This window comes from Filicampus tigris, chromosome 5 (genome assembly GCF_054856515.1).
Source record: "Filicampus tigris isolate MCC_2025a chromosome 5, RoL_Ftig_1.0, whole genome shotgun sequence".
NCBI classification, from domain to species: Eukaryota; Metazoa; Chordata; class Actinopteri; order Syngnathiformes; family Syngnathidae; genus Filicampus; species Filicampus tigris.
The window spans coordinates 24,454,899-24,470,222 of record NC_141221.1 but is presented as its reverse complement, the minus strand read 5'-3'; the positions used below and the strand labels follow the sequence as shown (position 1 = coordinate 24,470,222).

Sequence of the window (15,324 nt, the reverse complement as noted above, 5' to 3'; positions counted from 1 at the left end):
TTATTAGAATGCCTTGTTTTAACTGGTGGGCTTGCATAGAACATTGTCTTGAAAAAAAAATGTTTGGATTGGATTGTAGAATTTCTTTACAACACAGTATCGGCCTAATGCCTTAGGCACAAATGGGCAGTGAATACGACACATGCACAATAGCTTGGAAGTGTCCAAACACCGGAGGGAGAAGCTATGACAATCAAACATCTCATGCTCGGTTGACTTACGGTCGTGTCCCGAAACAGCCGTGGAAATCAGACAGAAAAGGTGAGCAAACGAAAAGCAAACTTGTGAGGGATTGTTTGACAAATTATTGAGTCATTCCTACAGTATCAAGTTAAAATGGCAACAAACACTCAAGGGTATATCTAAAAACATGCTGAATATTTCATATTGAACTGTTCTCTTGCACGATCAGATATCTGAAACCTTGTGGGATGTTAAGTAGCTTAACCACTCCAACTCTTAGTAGGACTAAGAATTTATGAAAATAATGATATATTGTACCAGTTATAATCTCCCTATATGTGTATGTATACTTGTTTATGAAGTGTAACGTTTATTTCATTAGCATGACACTGTATTTCTGACGTTGTTCTACTGTTTAATTGGAAGGCATGCGGGGTGAACTATTGTTCCTTGCCCTACAAAGGGGTCACACACAATTTATCAATCAACTCGGGGTCCCCATAGCCCTCATTTCTTTTTTTTTTTTTTACCAAGACCTTTTGTACAATTCTATGCATCTAGCATTGTGGGAAAAGTTTCTCAAGGACTCCGTGTTCGAGCATGACTGTGCCCCAGTGCACAAAGCAAAGTCCTTTAATGAGCTGGGTGTGGAAGAACGTCACCGCAACCCCATCAAACAACTTTTGGATCAATTACAACAGACTAACCCGGTAAAAGAACTTCAAACTCAAATGGAGCTAATTCTGTTTGCATGTCCTACTGTTTGCTTTGCCGGAGTGAAGTGACAGCAAAGTAATTGTCTCTATAAGCATACGTGATAGACATAAAATCAGTCAAATAAAAAAAAAATACTAATAAAATATTTAAGCAATTCAGTAAATATTGTGGGGCTTAAAAAATAAGTAGTTTGTCCTTTTTATATACACACATAATGGTATTTGTAACGGTAGCCCGTGTTTTTGAATGTGATAAAGCACATTGAGAACGGAGTGGGACTGACAAAATAGGTGGCACAGTATGCATTGCTTATGTCCTATACAATGACTTTAATGATTAATTATTACAATAGTAATAATAACCTCATCGCCAATGCATTTGGTTGGAAATCACCAGAATGAATGTCACCTTGTCTCTCTGTAATGTGTCCTCCATTTAGTGTGTTTGGTCGAGCAGGAATGGAGCTTATTAGCCCACAAACCAACCAGGAGGGGCAGACAATTGAGCTACACCCAAACGGTGTAACAAGATTAGCTGCTGAAAATATCCTGGGAAGGGATGTCCCAGGTCTTAGCAAAGTCTTAACAGGCTTTTCTCTGTGTGGGAAGCCACTACGGTCAAGAAAAACACACAGAAGCACAGTCCCACCTACAACTCGAATAATAAACATTTCTCTGATCATTAAAACGGATCATTATTATGCTGTACTCTGTTTGTAAAGGTAGAGTTTCTGATAATACTCTTAAACTGGAAGTTGGTAAATATTCATTTCATTTTAAAATTGACTGTGCCAATTGCAGTTCTTTTATGTTCAGTAACTGGATATTTCTTTCAAAAGAAGTCTTGTGAGCACCAGTGCAACTACTGTTTGAGTAAGCGTCATTTTCCAAAAATGGAAGCCAAAAGACACTGATAATGCAAGAGTATAAGGAGCAATTACAGTCTACAGAATAATGCAAGAGTATGTACAATTGGTCATGTGAATAACAAAGACAGAACACAAACATGAGAAGTGAACCCAAAAAGCCATGCGTACCTTTTGCTTTAGCTGCCTCAATAGTAGCTTTGTTAAAATGGAGTTTGGGGAAAGAAGGAAAAAAGGGAGACATTACAAAGCAGCAAATACCAGAGCCAGCAAATACATCCTTCAAGTCAAGCTTCATTGTCATTAACAGTTGTCAGCTGATGGCAAAACATACACTGTCGGTCAAGTTGGCCAAGAACAATGTCACAAACAATGTTTAAGCCAATTGCCAGCAACGAGAAATTAGTATGAAAACATCTTGAATGGGTGGGAATGAGAGAGGAGGTGCTGCTTGGAGATTTAAGATCCTTCTGCCAGGGTTAAAGGGTCATGAGGAATTAAGGCCTAGAAAGACCAAACCGACGTCGATAAGCGTCGGATGGCTGAGCACTATGGGCCTGATTTACCAAGATCCTAAATAGGGGCCGCTCTATTGCGTTTACTTTTGGTGGACAAGTTGCGCTTGATCTATTAAGATTATCATCTTTTACTAAGATCCCAAACAGCCGTTAAATTTCCTGTTTGAACTATAACAGAATACACACACTTTTGGGAGCAGGTGGTGGCGAATGTCATATTTTAGATGAGGGGATTGCGGCTGCCACACAGTCTGATGGTTTTCACCAGGAAAAAAACGGAAGAGCACCACAAGAGGAACATGAAGTTTGAAGTGATGCAACTCGAAGTGTTAAGGGGAAAACAAACAGTTACAGAAATCTAGTGCTACAATTATTTTGGGGAAGCCAGCAACTTCAAAAAATTTGTTTGATTTAACTCGCCCTTAGTGTGTGTGAATTGGATGTATCTGCCAATCCTCTGCAAGATTGTGATAAAAACTTGGGAGCAAATATTCAAAAAAGGAGTTCTGCCATGAGCGAGATGGCATGACTTCTTCTTGTGACTGGCTCCAAGGGAGCCCTGAGATAATGCTGAAGCGCCAAAACTGCATTTCTCAATAAATGATATATACATTTTTGTTTCTGGCATTTCAAAAATTTGTCTCATCTTTGATATATCACACTGTGTGCTAAATTAATCTAGTTGCATTGACTCCTCCCAGAATGCGCAAAATGAAATGCACAGCAATACTGTCACGATTTGGCAAACACTATCCTGGGTACTGTGGATCAACTTCCACATTGTTAGCGTGAGCAATCCAGTGCATGCACAAACCTTTAGTAAGTCAGGCCCGAGAGGGAGACTGGGAGATGCACAACAGTGACTTGGCAGGATGACACATTTGTACGGCACATGCTCACAGGACAAAAACAAAACTGCACCACACATGCTTGTACTATATTTATGTAGACGTGCATGACTTTTTATTCACTCAATTACTTGAGCAGATGCGAGTGCAAATAGCGATCACCGATTAGCATATTCCTGTGATGTCAGGGTGTTACATTATTCAAACATTCAAATCTATCATTGAAAAAGTCCAACAATCTTACATAACTCTTCTTATGTGATCAATTATGTACAGTAAATGGTAAATGCGCTTATATAGCGCGTTATCTACACCAAAGGTAAATCAAGTTTTTGCATTCGCCACGTTCATTGTCACGTGGTAATATTTGAACGAATGTGACAGAAAGCCAGCGTTAACCTAAGAAGCATTGTATACAATTGAAGTCTACTCAACTGGACAAATAAACATGTTGGTGCAAATCAATGATGGAAAACAATTTGTGGCTGATCTAAATTTTTGGCAGTGATCTGTAGCCTGCTGCTATTTCTCTTATATTTTAATGTTTGATTTTAATAGATTTAATATGCTTGCTCGGACCTCTGGTGAACTTGGAGGCTTTTATATTTCTGGAAAAGAGTTTGATCTGTCAAGCAGGAAAAATTCACAAATCAATGGCCTCTCCAAATCTGACCCCAGACAAGCTGGTCTGAAAGCAGTGGCAAAAGGGGCGGGCATGAACAATGACATTCTCCATAAAGGTCATAACGTGGTTTCCCTTCTGATGGCTCCACAACTTCTGTAAGTCTCCAGCGTGGCACTCAACATGTTCTGTGGGGGTGAGGCCAGGCACCGACCTTTAGATCAGAGGGTCAGCAGCCTTTTCTACGCAATAGGCTGACAGTTTGGCCTAGAAAATGTGGGGGTGCTTCTTGTGATTAGCATGCTGGCATTGATTTAAAGCCCTTTAAAGCTACTGGCAAACCAGGAAAGCAGTGATGACCTCACTCATGATGTGTATACCACTGTGCTCATCATCCTCCATGTGGCATACCAAACTATAAATATGGTTTGTTAAGTCAATAATTAATTTACCACATTTACAGAAATCTAAAACCTCTGAGGTCGAATGTCACTAAGGTTGTTCAATTGTTTGGAATTCAGTATGTGTGGGAACATTTCAACTTGTGTGTTCTAATCTCATGCACAATGTGCAGTGAGACAACAGCATTGAGGGAGACGTGATCTTAGATTGACAAATGTCATATGTAATCAATGGGCATATTGTGGTATAGAAGTCATTGAAAATATTGGTTGTGAAATGAATCTCATGGTTTTCTGGGAAAACATATGCTGGGATATATCCATTTAGGATGGCTATTTGTTGAAGAATATGGTGAGATCTGTAATTGCAGAAGATTCAATTTTAGCAGAGGTGGGAAGGGCTGTGTTCTGAAGACTGTCATTGCATAGGTCATTATATACATATTACATAGTGTTATGATATTATTTTGACATGGAGGAGTCATTTTATTGGGAAGTACAGGCATGTTGACATTGATATTTTTAGAATGATTTAGACTAGGCTAAGAGCAATATGACAAATGTATTCTTAGTATACACCAGGGGTGTAACGGTACACGTGGGTGTATTAATACGTTTTTTGGTATGGCATGTTCAGTTCGGTCCACTTGCGTTCGGTTCGCTCCACTTATTAGTGCGAGATCACGCACGAGCGCTATTGACTGTTGCACGCAGGAGACGAGGGCGGCGGGACTAAAGAGGCGCAAACGATTACGCAAACAAGCCAGAGCTCGAAGGTCCCGCCGTACACTGCGGTCTCCTGCTTGGGAACATTCTGGCTGTCCTGTTAAAATCGCAGATGGGGAAAGGTACGTGTATAAGTCCCAAAGTTGTGCGCTGACATTGCTTCATGAGATCGGCGGCTATGCTGTGGGTAACACGTCTAACATAAAACACTTAAAACAACATCATCCGACTTTGAATGTTTCTTAGACGAGGAAGCAAGCGGTATTTTTAGCCCAAAACAAAATACAACAGCTCTGTTCTTCGTTCTCGGCTGCTTCTCTCGCTTAGCCGTACGATGCATTCATGAACCTCGGGAACATCACAACTCAGCAAAACACAAATCCGACTACAACACAGATAACCCAATTCGTTACAATATGCTTTTGCACATTCAAAGATTTTAATGCCTAAAAAGTGTAAATAATTTCATAAAGACATTAAAGTGACTATATTTCATTATAAAAAGAGTTTTAATATAGTTAGCAATAATTGTAACTGTTATTGCATGTATTTTTTTTTCATCACAAAAAGTGTATATATGTACTGTAATGACAACTTATCTTTAACTTGAATACTTAGATGTGTTATAGTCATAGGCTGTTGCTGCTGAGTGTTTAAAGATTTCAGTGTCTTAATAATTTACAAAATTAAGAGATCTTTATTGTTAGTGTATTATTTATTCTGGTGTAATTTCTTAAAATATCACCCGAATAGTTCACTTTTATTTATTTTTTCTAAAGACTATACCGTTTACTTGTCATCTTTTCAAAATAAACATTTAAAAAAAAAATAATAATAATTTTTGTACCGAAAATATACCGAACCGAAGTTTCCAAGAAACTGAACCGAAATGTGATTTAGCGTACCGTTACACCCCTAGTATGCACCAATAGTGGATGCGCTCAATGATTTTGACCTTATGACTTCCTTGAATGGATTAGCTCATCATGACAGAATGTCCTATCATATGCTACGTTCAGACATAATAAACCTCCCTTCTAAACCAATCAATCCTGGAGACAAAAACACTGGTTCTTACAATAAACATAAATACAGACTCTGTGACTCAGGGGTGAGGGAATGTTCTTGGAAAATCATGGTCACCCAAAATGCATGCAGCTAGTAGGGAGGCACTAAGAAGCAGGCAGACAGTGGATAAAAGCTCACTTACCAGTCTGTAATGTCTGCTTTCCACCTGACAGCACTCCCATGGGAAGAGTTCCGGTCGGGGTCAGGCCTTTGAGAGTTAATACACTCTCACTCTCCTCCCTGGGCCACAGCACAAATAAAGCACATAGGTGCAAATGCATCACATATTGGCAAAAACAGTCGGCCAATACCTAATGGTGCCATTGTTATCGAATTAGGAGGTAAAATATTTTTACTGTCGCTTACCGACCTGCATTTATGCTCTGAATTTAAAGAAAGATGCACCCAAGCTCATGAGGAGATCCCTTATGTAGCAAAATAATAACGCCAAAAAAAAAAAAAAATAAATAAATGGGAGTTCTTCAGGGACAGTAAGTGGAAGGTTTTGGAATGTCCAAGTCAATCTTGAGATTTAAAGAGGACTCAGAGAGGAGACTGAACAAACAACATCTCAAATATGTAACAAAAACTGGAAAAGCATGGTTTGGTGATATCAATGGGTCACAGGCTTGAGGCAGTTACTCTAATCAAAGGGTTGCAAATAAATATTCTTCCTCTTAAGTCTTAGTCCTTTAACCAATGTAATATATTCTAAAATGTCGGTGTTTGGTGCCATTTCTTCGGCTAATTATTCTATCCAAATATAAGCACACCAAAATATAAACTGAAATGTTGGTCTCTCATCTCATGGTCATCTTTTGATATTAAATCCAACTGTGTTCATTTTACAACAAAAATTAAGTCATTAGCCTCACTGTTCCAATACCTTTGGATGGAAATGTGATTTTCAGAAGTGCGGTTTTGTTGCACATTGCGTGCATCTGTGTATGTAGTGGAAAAACATTTTAAGTGGTCAAAATACACTTTTTATAGCTACTCGTGGGAATACTAAGTAAACTACAACCAAATGTCCAGCTCTAAAAAAAAAAAAGGTCTAATAATTGGTCAAACAGTTAACTTCATCTGCAATAGAATGACTGTGAACTGTATGTGCATGCTGGCCGATTATGGTTTACTGATCCTTGCAGGACCACGTTGTCAGGTTTCAAGGCACATCATGCTCCAAGCTCAAAGGTCGATGTTCACGAGAAAGTAGGATGAGGAACAAAGTCAATCCGTGGCTCATACCTGAGGACTGAGAAGACTCGGGCCATTTTCCCAACGGCACGGATCTTGTTCCGGATGACCTCCTTACGCATCGCTGTGGTGCCACCTGGAAGACATAGCATATCATTGGGAAACAACGATTTCCCTAAAAGAATTGATGCACTTGAAGTGTTTTAATTGGTGTTCAACTGCAAGTGTTGCCAGTTTTCTTGCTTACAGATAAACACAATTATCTTTGTGAGTGTGTGTGCCTGCAAATGCCTAATAATTTTGAATAGGCTGTACCAAGGACAAACTGGCCCCGGAAATCGGCCTGGAAATTTGCGATGGTGTATGGTGTATAGCGTACGGTGTATGCGAGCGAAGGGCAATTTTTTTTGCTTCTCCTGCTGTGTGACGAGGCCCCAAGTACCAAAACGCTGCTGCAGGGCTCCCTTTATAGCCTGTCAATCAAGTCGCTCATGTGGTCGGAGGTCCATAAGGATCTGTAGAGCTTTTCCCTCTACCGCCTGTTTTCCATCTCTCCCCGCTGCAACACACCTGTTTCAAATGATCAGCTCATCAGCAAGTTCTGCCCGATCCCGATCATTTGAAACAGGTGTGTTGCAGGAGGAAACCTCGAAGACATGCAGGAGCGAGGCCCCCGAGGACCGGAGTTTGACACACCTGCGCTAGGGCAAGGGTGACCTGCACTGCTGTCTCCTCAAGAGACCAGCCATTAAACTGCGCTGCCAATTGTACATGGGCAATGTCGGTCTCCGGTTGTCCTGCTGTTGTAGCACGGCCGTTTGACTGCACCCCATTACCGTGGAATGTCCCGTGTTGAATGTGGAGACAATGAAGGAAAGTGTTTGCCGCTCTAGGGAACTGCTCTCGAAGGCAGGGCTTGCTCCTTCCTCCTCCCGTCGGGACCAATCCATCCCCAATCCCTTCCTCCAAACCTCTTCTTCTTTTGTCAAGAAAGCTGCTAAAATCTCAATCTCTCTGAGTGTGGTCGCCATCTGCAATCCCACTATTGAGACCAATGTAACGCCGTCATTTTTGTTGACAGGATGACACAGTTGCCAATGCTCTTCAGTTGATTTATTTCCACAAGCAGTGACAGAATGCACAATCATTGAGGAGCTGCTATTGGTCCCATGTGCTGATTCGTTAGCTAACAGCCAATCAGAGTGACCAAATGTCACGATTTACGACGCCGATTCAACATGCTGAAACACCCAACAAACGCTCCCAACAGGATCCAATGTTCGCTACAGCAATCAGACTGTGCAATCCGATGCTCCGACGCTTTCCGACATCGGATTGGTCTATCTAGGCCTTGACACAGTCAGCAAAACAGGCATCATCAGTGACAGATTGATGATGTTGATGATTGATGACTCAGATTCGTCAGAGTCTGACCCAGAAATGCTACGTTGAATTGGGGAGACGGCAGTTCCAAAAAAGCTTCCAACACCGCTACATCACGGCTCTGCCTCTTAACACAACCAGTGCAACCAAAAATGCATTTAGTTGCAGTTTTTCCTGACAAATCATATTTGTCCTTCTGACCACCATAGATACACTTTACCATTTTTACCTGAGAGAGAGCGAAAGTGAGAGAGAGACAGAGAGAGAAAGAGAGAGAGACAGACAGAGACAAGGTGCTTGTGTTTCAGCCTGTAACAATGCCCTACAGTAGCTATGCATTGTGTCCCTCCTCCAACACACCTGATTCAAATGATCAGTTCATCAGCAAGCTCTGCATGAGCCTGATAACGATCCTGACCATTTGAATCAAGTATGTCGGAGGAGGGAAACATCTAAAACATGCAGGATAGGGTCCCCTGAGGACCGGAGTTGGACACCCCTGGTTTAACGTCTCCCGTGAACCTTGGAAGATATTACAATGTATTGTTTTCAAAATATCGTTTAGTGCAGCCAAGCACAGAGCCTCAATGTTAAAAGCTAGATAGTGCTGCCGAGGGGCCTAAATGAACCCAAAATGACAAAACATTTGGTCAAGGTGGTGGCTAGCATCCCTTGCCACCCTGTAAAAAACGCAGATGATGTAGAGGGTAAACATTTGTGAAATATTTGAAGCTGCATCCTTACCTTCATATAGATCATCTCCTTCTGACATGAGCTCATCATCAGAGCAAATGTTGAGCACATTCACCAACATCTCTGTCACTGTAGATGGAGGAAATTAGAGGCAATTAAATAATCAGTTTGAAGGTACTTTTCACACAGCTCAATATAGTACTAAAAGAAAAACAGGAAATGGGGAAAAATAAAGCCAACTAAATAAAGTACACATTGTGACCAATGTCATTCAAGTCAACACATATTATAATACTGACACACTTTCTGAAATAATGTATGGGAAATATCCCTCGAATAAAACATTACAGTGAACCCCTGCATACGGTACTCGTGGGTTGCACCTAGTCATTGATGTCAGTGCTGTCATGTTCCACTGTACAGAGTGCCGAGCTCCTGCGGAGCCAAGCTCTGTCATGGACGCACACTTGTGTCCCGCGGTCCTACATGCCTACAAAGCGTTTCCCTACTTGACTCTTTTCTTTTTGTCCCACCTCCCCGAAGACCTGTGTCAGTGTCAGACTTGTAGTGTGGCCACTCGCCCAGTCCAAAACACAACAAATCTGGTAATCTGATATCACGCCAAAATGAATGACAAAAAAAATCACGTAGTTTGAGCTTGGTATTACTGGTCCACCTGCCTGATGTTTGGAGACATCTGATGTATGTGGTGTAAATTCAGCAATGTTATCATTTGATTGCAATGTTGAAAACAATCAGAGTGAATTCATTATTAGCCTCCAATTATTTTTCCAACATACCTTTTTCTCCAACAAATGGCAAAGACCATGTGAAGACATCCATAAAATTGGGTAACCAGTAAGGGTGGGGGGAGCAATTGAACTGTCGAATATTCATCACGTTGTTCTCATATTTTAATACAGCAGCTAGAGCAAAAGAAAATTAAGTCTGAAGATTAAAACTTGAAGGTGAGAGCGAAAACTAACTGATAATTCAAAGAAACTGACACAAACCTTTGTTGTTGTACACGTCAAGATAGTTTGGAGCGGAAAAGATTGTAATTAACGAAGGGAAACCTGTAGTCTGACTTTTTCTGTACATCCGATACCTATTGGGCCACAAAACAATAACACTCATTCATAATGCATACCATGACAAATAGAAAACAGAAAACAGCACACCTACTTACCCGGCATCTTGGGCTTCATGGGCTCTAATTACTGACAACAAGTTATTATTTACCAAAAAGTCACAGACTGCTGAGTAACTGCAAAGAGATAAACAAAGACAAGTTAACGTTTTAAAAGTTGAGTTCCATGCCTTACTTTTTGTGACAAACTAAGGAGGTCAAATGTCTTCCTAGCAATATATAATACTATTTGCTCAGAAATAAATGTGAAATGTTCATGGCGAAATGCAAGTAAATTATGCAACCAGACAACAGAAACACAGCAGACTTCTGGAAAAATGTTTACCTACGTTGTATTACTTAACCAGGGTTTTTCCTGCGTTCAAAATTGCGATGCGGCCGCCTCCAACTAATTTTGTGCCCATCCCCAGCCAGAGCGACTGATATTGCTCAACACAGTGAGATTGATATCTGCGGCAGCAACGTATTTTACGGAGACGGGCCGTCACATTCCATCTGTGTGACGGACCGGTCCGTCTATCCGTCACTGACGGACGCCTGTTTTTCTGACGGTTGACGAATGACGGGAAACAATTTAAAATAGACAGATTAAGTATAGACGGAAACCACTTTATTTAGTCTGCCATTCGTCTCCAGTCTGTCATTATTCTATTTTTCGCAGCGAGTGAAATTTCGCAGGGAGGAAAATAGTGAGATGTTGTTGCTTGGGGAGATTTAAGTGAGGGACAAGGATGTGAAGAGGCTTTCATAGCGCAGTGAGTCAGTAGTTCTCTTCAAATATCATCCAGCGGATGTGAACGGTGGGGATAGGGGGTTGCTAGTGAAAGTTTAGTCAGACTCGCCGACAGACAGCAGTTTAAAATTACAGGTGGACCACCCTATAGATGGGAACTATTTTTTCTCCCCAGAAAAAAAGGCAAATGACGGACGACGGAAGGGTACCCACGCTGCAGACGGATGACGAATAACGGACGCTCAATTTTTAGAAAAATGCCCAGCTCTCATGCCTGGCCAAACCGTGTCTCGCGAGCCGCATGCGACCCTTTGCCTGGTTTCATGCAGCTCTTTAAGCCCTTTTCACTCTGAAGTTGCAGTGCGCCGTTGTCAACCCCATTCTTTCTGTATGTGGTGAGGGCTGGCACCACAGAATGAAGCATTGCTGTCCGTACTCAGACGTCTGCCTCGACGGCAAATCCATGCGGATTGAAACATATTCTACTTCGTCATCCTGACGTCAGGAAACATTTCCAATAGAAGGGCTGGCAAGTGATTTACTGCTATTTTGGCGACTTACTTACAAGTAACAAGTAATCCTTGATATATAAAGTGCATTTACTGTATTAACACTGAAAGATACATCATGTCTCCTCTTGATTTTCCTTTTTAAAATTAGCAAAGACTGGGCTCATCTTTTCATAATTTCTCATCTAAACCGGTGGGAAAAGCCTCACTTTTTCCTTCCTGGTTGGCTGCTACGTCAACACTTCCAAACACTTCCAGGCATGCTGTTGTGCATATGATAAAGGGCTTGTCCGAACGCGGCGATTGAACAGATCACATTGGACAAGTAAGGTACCAGCTCGTGCATCTCACGCATGCACTTTGACGCAAAAGAGATGGGGAGAAAAAGCGTTGAGTAGTGTTGCCTACCAAGTTCACACTCAAAATGCCAGGAAAAACCCAGTTAAGAGATTACTTGGCACTTAATAGAACAATTTGATTTCCAAGGACTGTCACTGCTATTAGGAGGACTAACTACCAAGGAGATTTAAAAGAATACCTGAAAAAGTAGGAACAGCCTCTGACAGAATTATGGTTGAAGTGTTCAGTTGTCTTTTCACTGCCATAGTCTTCACCAGGGTCAGCCCAAATCAGGTCACACATTGGCCCAAATGCTGGAGGCTCTTTAAATCTATCTAACTGTTAGAAAAGACAGGTTTACAAGCATTATGTATGCTTTTATAAAAGCGTGTGACTAATATGCTCTTTCAAAGTATGTTACTTACTTTCCTTATGTCATCAAGGCAGTTAATTTCTGGTGAGAGTCCACCGTGTACACACAAGAACTGTTGGTTAAGCAGGGCAGCAAGGGGCAGGCAGTCAAAGGCCTCCATACAGGCGTCATAGACCCTTTCTGAGTACTTAATTTTACCTGTCACAAACATTGCACAACAAAGTTATATTTTTAAATGTTTCGATACATCATTGACATTATGCTGTATAGCAGGTTACACTGTGCAATTTGGGACAAAGGATTTACTAGTAAGTGTCCATTAATGCACCCCAATGACCTGCCCGGTAAAAGTCCGCGGAAAAGGTGGACGTTAACTGACAAACTGGAGTGTGTTCAGTTATTAAATGAAGAAGTTCATCTGATACAATTTTTAATTTGAAGGCCATCGATCTTGCTATCCAGGAAGGAAACCGCGCTGCGGCACACAAGATTAGCGTCAATTAATCTATGGTGAGATGTTGGAGGCGGCAAAGGGAAGAGAAATGAAGATAAGTACCGGTTATTTTCTCTTGGTTCTGTTCCAGTTTTATGAGCAAAGTTGCTACTGTGTCAAAAGGCACTGTTAGGATGGAATCTGTTCAGGTACTGTACATACATGTACATTTACTGTTCAAAATCATTCTGTAAATGCAGTAAATATCAAATTTTTCAACATAGATAGGTGCGGCTCATAACCCAGTGTGGCCTATATATTGTTTTTTTCATTACTTTTTTTTAAATAGAGTTGACGCAGCTTATATAAAGATGTGGCTTATAGTCCAGAAAATACGCTAGTTAACAAAATGTTGAATTATTCTGAAATTATTTTGTTATTTACTGCCAACGCTGTGCAATCTGGCTGTAATGTTCCTGACAGAATTTTAAAAATTGTTCTGGAAGTGAAGCTGGCAGCTCTGTGAATGTGGTGCGGTCAAAAATGTTCAGTGGTACATACTTTATAGCTGGTGCAACCAAGAAAGAAAATTGGGCACACCAGTGTAACCAGTACAAAAGGTTAGTCTAATGCCCTCTCATTACAGGCCAGAGCAGAACGGACAGAGCCAGGACAGCATACGATATGAGGGTTGTCCAACACTGCACAGGTAATGTTAGTTGAAGTCAGAGCAGACTCAGGCACTGTCGGGGCGACATGGCTCAGTCGGGGCGACATGGCTCAGTGGTAGAGTGGTCGTCTCCCAACTGAGAGGTTGTGGGTTTGATTCCCAGCCCTTGTGACTATGTCGAGATATCCTTGAGCAAGATCTCAACCCCCAGTTGCTCCTGATGCTGCATCATCAGTAGGTAAATGAGGTACAGTGTGAAGCGCTTTGAGTACCAAAGGTAGAAAAGCGCTATACAAAAGACAGCCCATTTACCATTTGTACTGCAGACTTTAATTTAAATAATTTCTAAAATGTCAATGCAGTATCATGCACAAGTACACAGTAAGCCGATTGCCTTATATTGCAAGGAAAAGGAAGAACTGTAGTTACTGAAAATTAGCGCTGAGCAATCAATCAAAATTCTAAATGTGATTTCTATTTCTGCTTCTCTCAATCTTAAAAACATTATAACCACTGCTAATGTGCAGAATGACACTGTGTGTGCAAGTTCCCGATGATGTGAAAGTACCCTGAATGTTGTTATCCTTTCGGCTTTTCCCCTCAGGGGTCGCCACAGCGAATGCACCATGATTATGTTACTTGCGCAGCAAGTGCGAGGTGTATGTTATTCTGCTCTCCATGATTAATATTTGTCCACTGTGGGTATGTGAAGCCCTTTGAGGCATTACTGTGATTAAATGATTTACTAAAAAAAAATGTCTTAAATTCACTAGAATTGTTTTTCTTAATTGCTATTATTTTAGTATCTTATTATTTTACTTTGTTCCAAAGGAATTGTCATACAAACACATTTCTACTCATATGGCACGAAATACGATACCCAATGTTCCACGATAAAATATATGCGATTTTATATCATGATAAAGGTATACCACGATATATTTTCAGTTACTCTATTAAAAAATATACAACACTTTATGACAGCTTAGTTTATGTCTCTTTATTCTGAAATGACATTAAACAGACCTGTATCAAATGAGAATTCCATCCAGTAGTGCTGCTATATAAAATTAGCAAACGTAAACAGAAGTCCAGAAGCTTATACATTTTTGCACAAATGTAGATATCACTCTAAATAAGAGGCATAAAAAATGTTTCTGACAGAAATTGATATTAAAAAACTAAGTAAAATAAAAAGATAGGCTCTACCGTAATGTAATTTTGAGAACATTTATTGTGCAGATCTCCAAAGTCAAATTTCAAAACTCAAGAATGTAGCATGGAAACAAATCACATTAGTAATATTCAGCGCTGGGCACTTGACCCCTTTTTGCCGGTCCGTCCTCCGTCCGTGACCTGGGTACCCTTCCGGCCTCATCCCTCCGTCCGTATTCATAAAAATTATCGTCCTCCGACCCTGTCCGCCCTCGTCCTTTTAATGTGGTTCCGTCCTTACATCCCCACCCACAAAAAAAAAAAAGCGTCTGTACACGACGCCACGGGAGGGATGCTAATGTCACAGGTTTGTTTAAAGCCCATTAGCTGGCTAATTTACTATTCAAATCTGCTTACCTTATGGGCACCCACTTCTGGGTTAACGGTATGACGAACCGCTTGCCAGCACACATATGTGTGTAAGGAGACAAAGTGAGCGAGTTGAGAGTTGTAATGTAACTGCTTTATTTAAAAGCGGTCATTGTTTATATGTCAATGCAGCAGACGTGAGAGAGGTCAGTCTCTGAATTGATGGGTGGAGATGCACGGTCCAGGGAGCGCTTCCATTGGTCAGCCCTTCGGGTTGCTGATTGGCTCATTGGTTTCCCCTCCAGCAGTTTTGGTGCTGTTCCATGTGTTCACAACAAATCCGCTGAGAGTGTTTCCGGCGGCGCGATTCAA

General features: G+C 41.0%; 1 protein-coding gene across 3 annotated transcripts in view; it reads right to left on the bottom strand.

The window, feature by feature from the left end:
- ppp3cca (protein phosphatase 3, catalytic subunit, gamma isozyme, a) overlaps positions 1-15,324 on the bottom strand; it is a 46,175-nt gene that overhangs the window by 2,970 nt on the left and 27,881 nt on the right. For 2 of the 3 annotated variants that reach the window (XM_086030530.1, XM_086030532.1), the window contains exons 5-13: positions 12,378-12,523; positions 12,152-12,291; positions 10,411-10,488; positions 10,235-10,329; positions 10,022-10,147; positions 9,273-9,350; positions 7,197-7,281; positions 6,091-6,188; positions 1,937-1,963 (exon numbers count right to left, since the gene is read on the bottom strand). In XM_086030530.1, coding sequence (XP_085886656.1) covers positions 1,937-1,963; positions 6,091-6,188; positions 7,197-7,281; positions 9,273-9,350; positions 10,022-10,147; positions 10,235-10,329; positions 10,411-10,488; positions 12,152-12,291; positions 12,378-12,523 — 873 coding nt within the window. The remainder of the gene's footprint in view (positions 1-1,936; positions 1,964-6,090; positions 6,189-7,196; positions 7,282-9,272; positions 9,351-10,021; positions 10,148-10,234; positions 10,330-10,410; positions 10,489-12,151; positions 12,292-12,377; positions 12,524-15,324) is intronic. The other variant, XM_086030533.1, reaches the window with a different exon arrangement.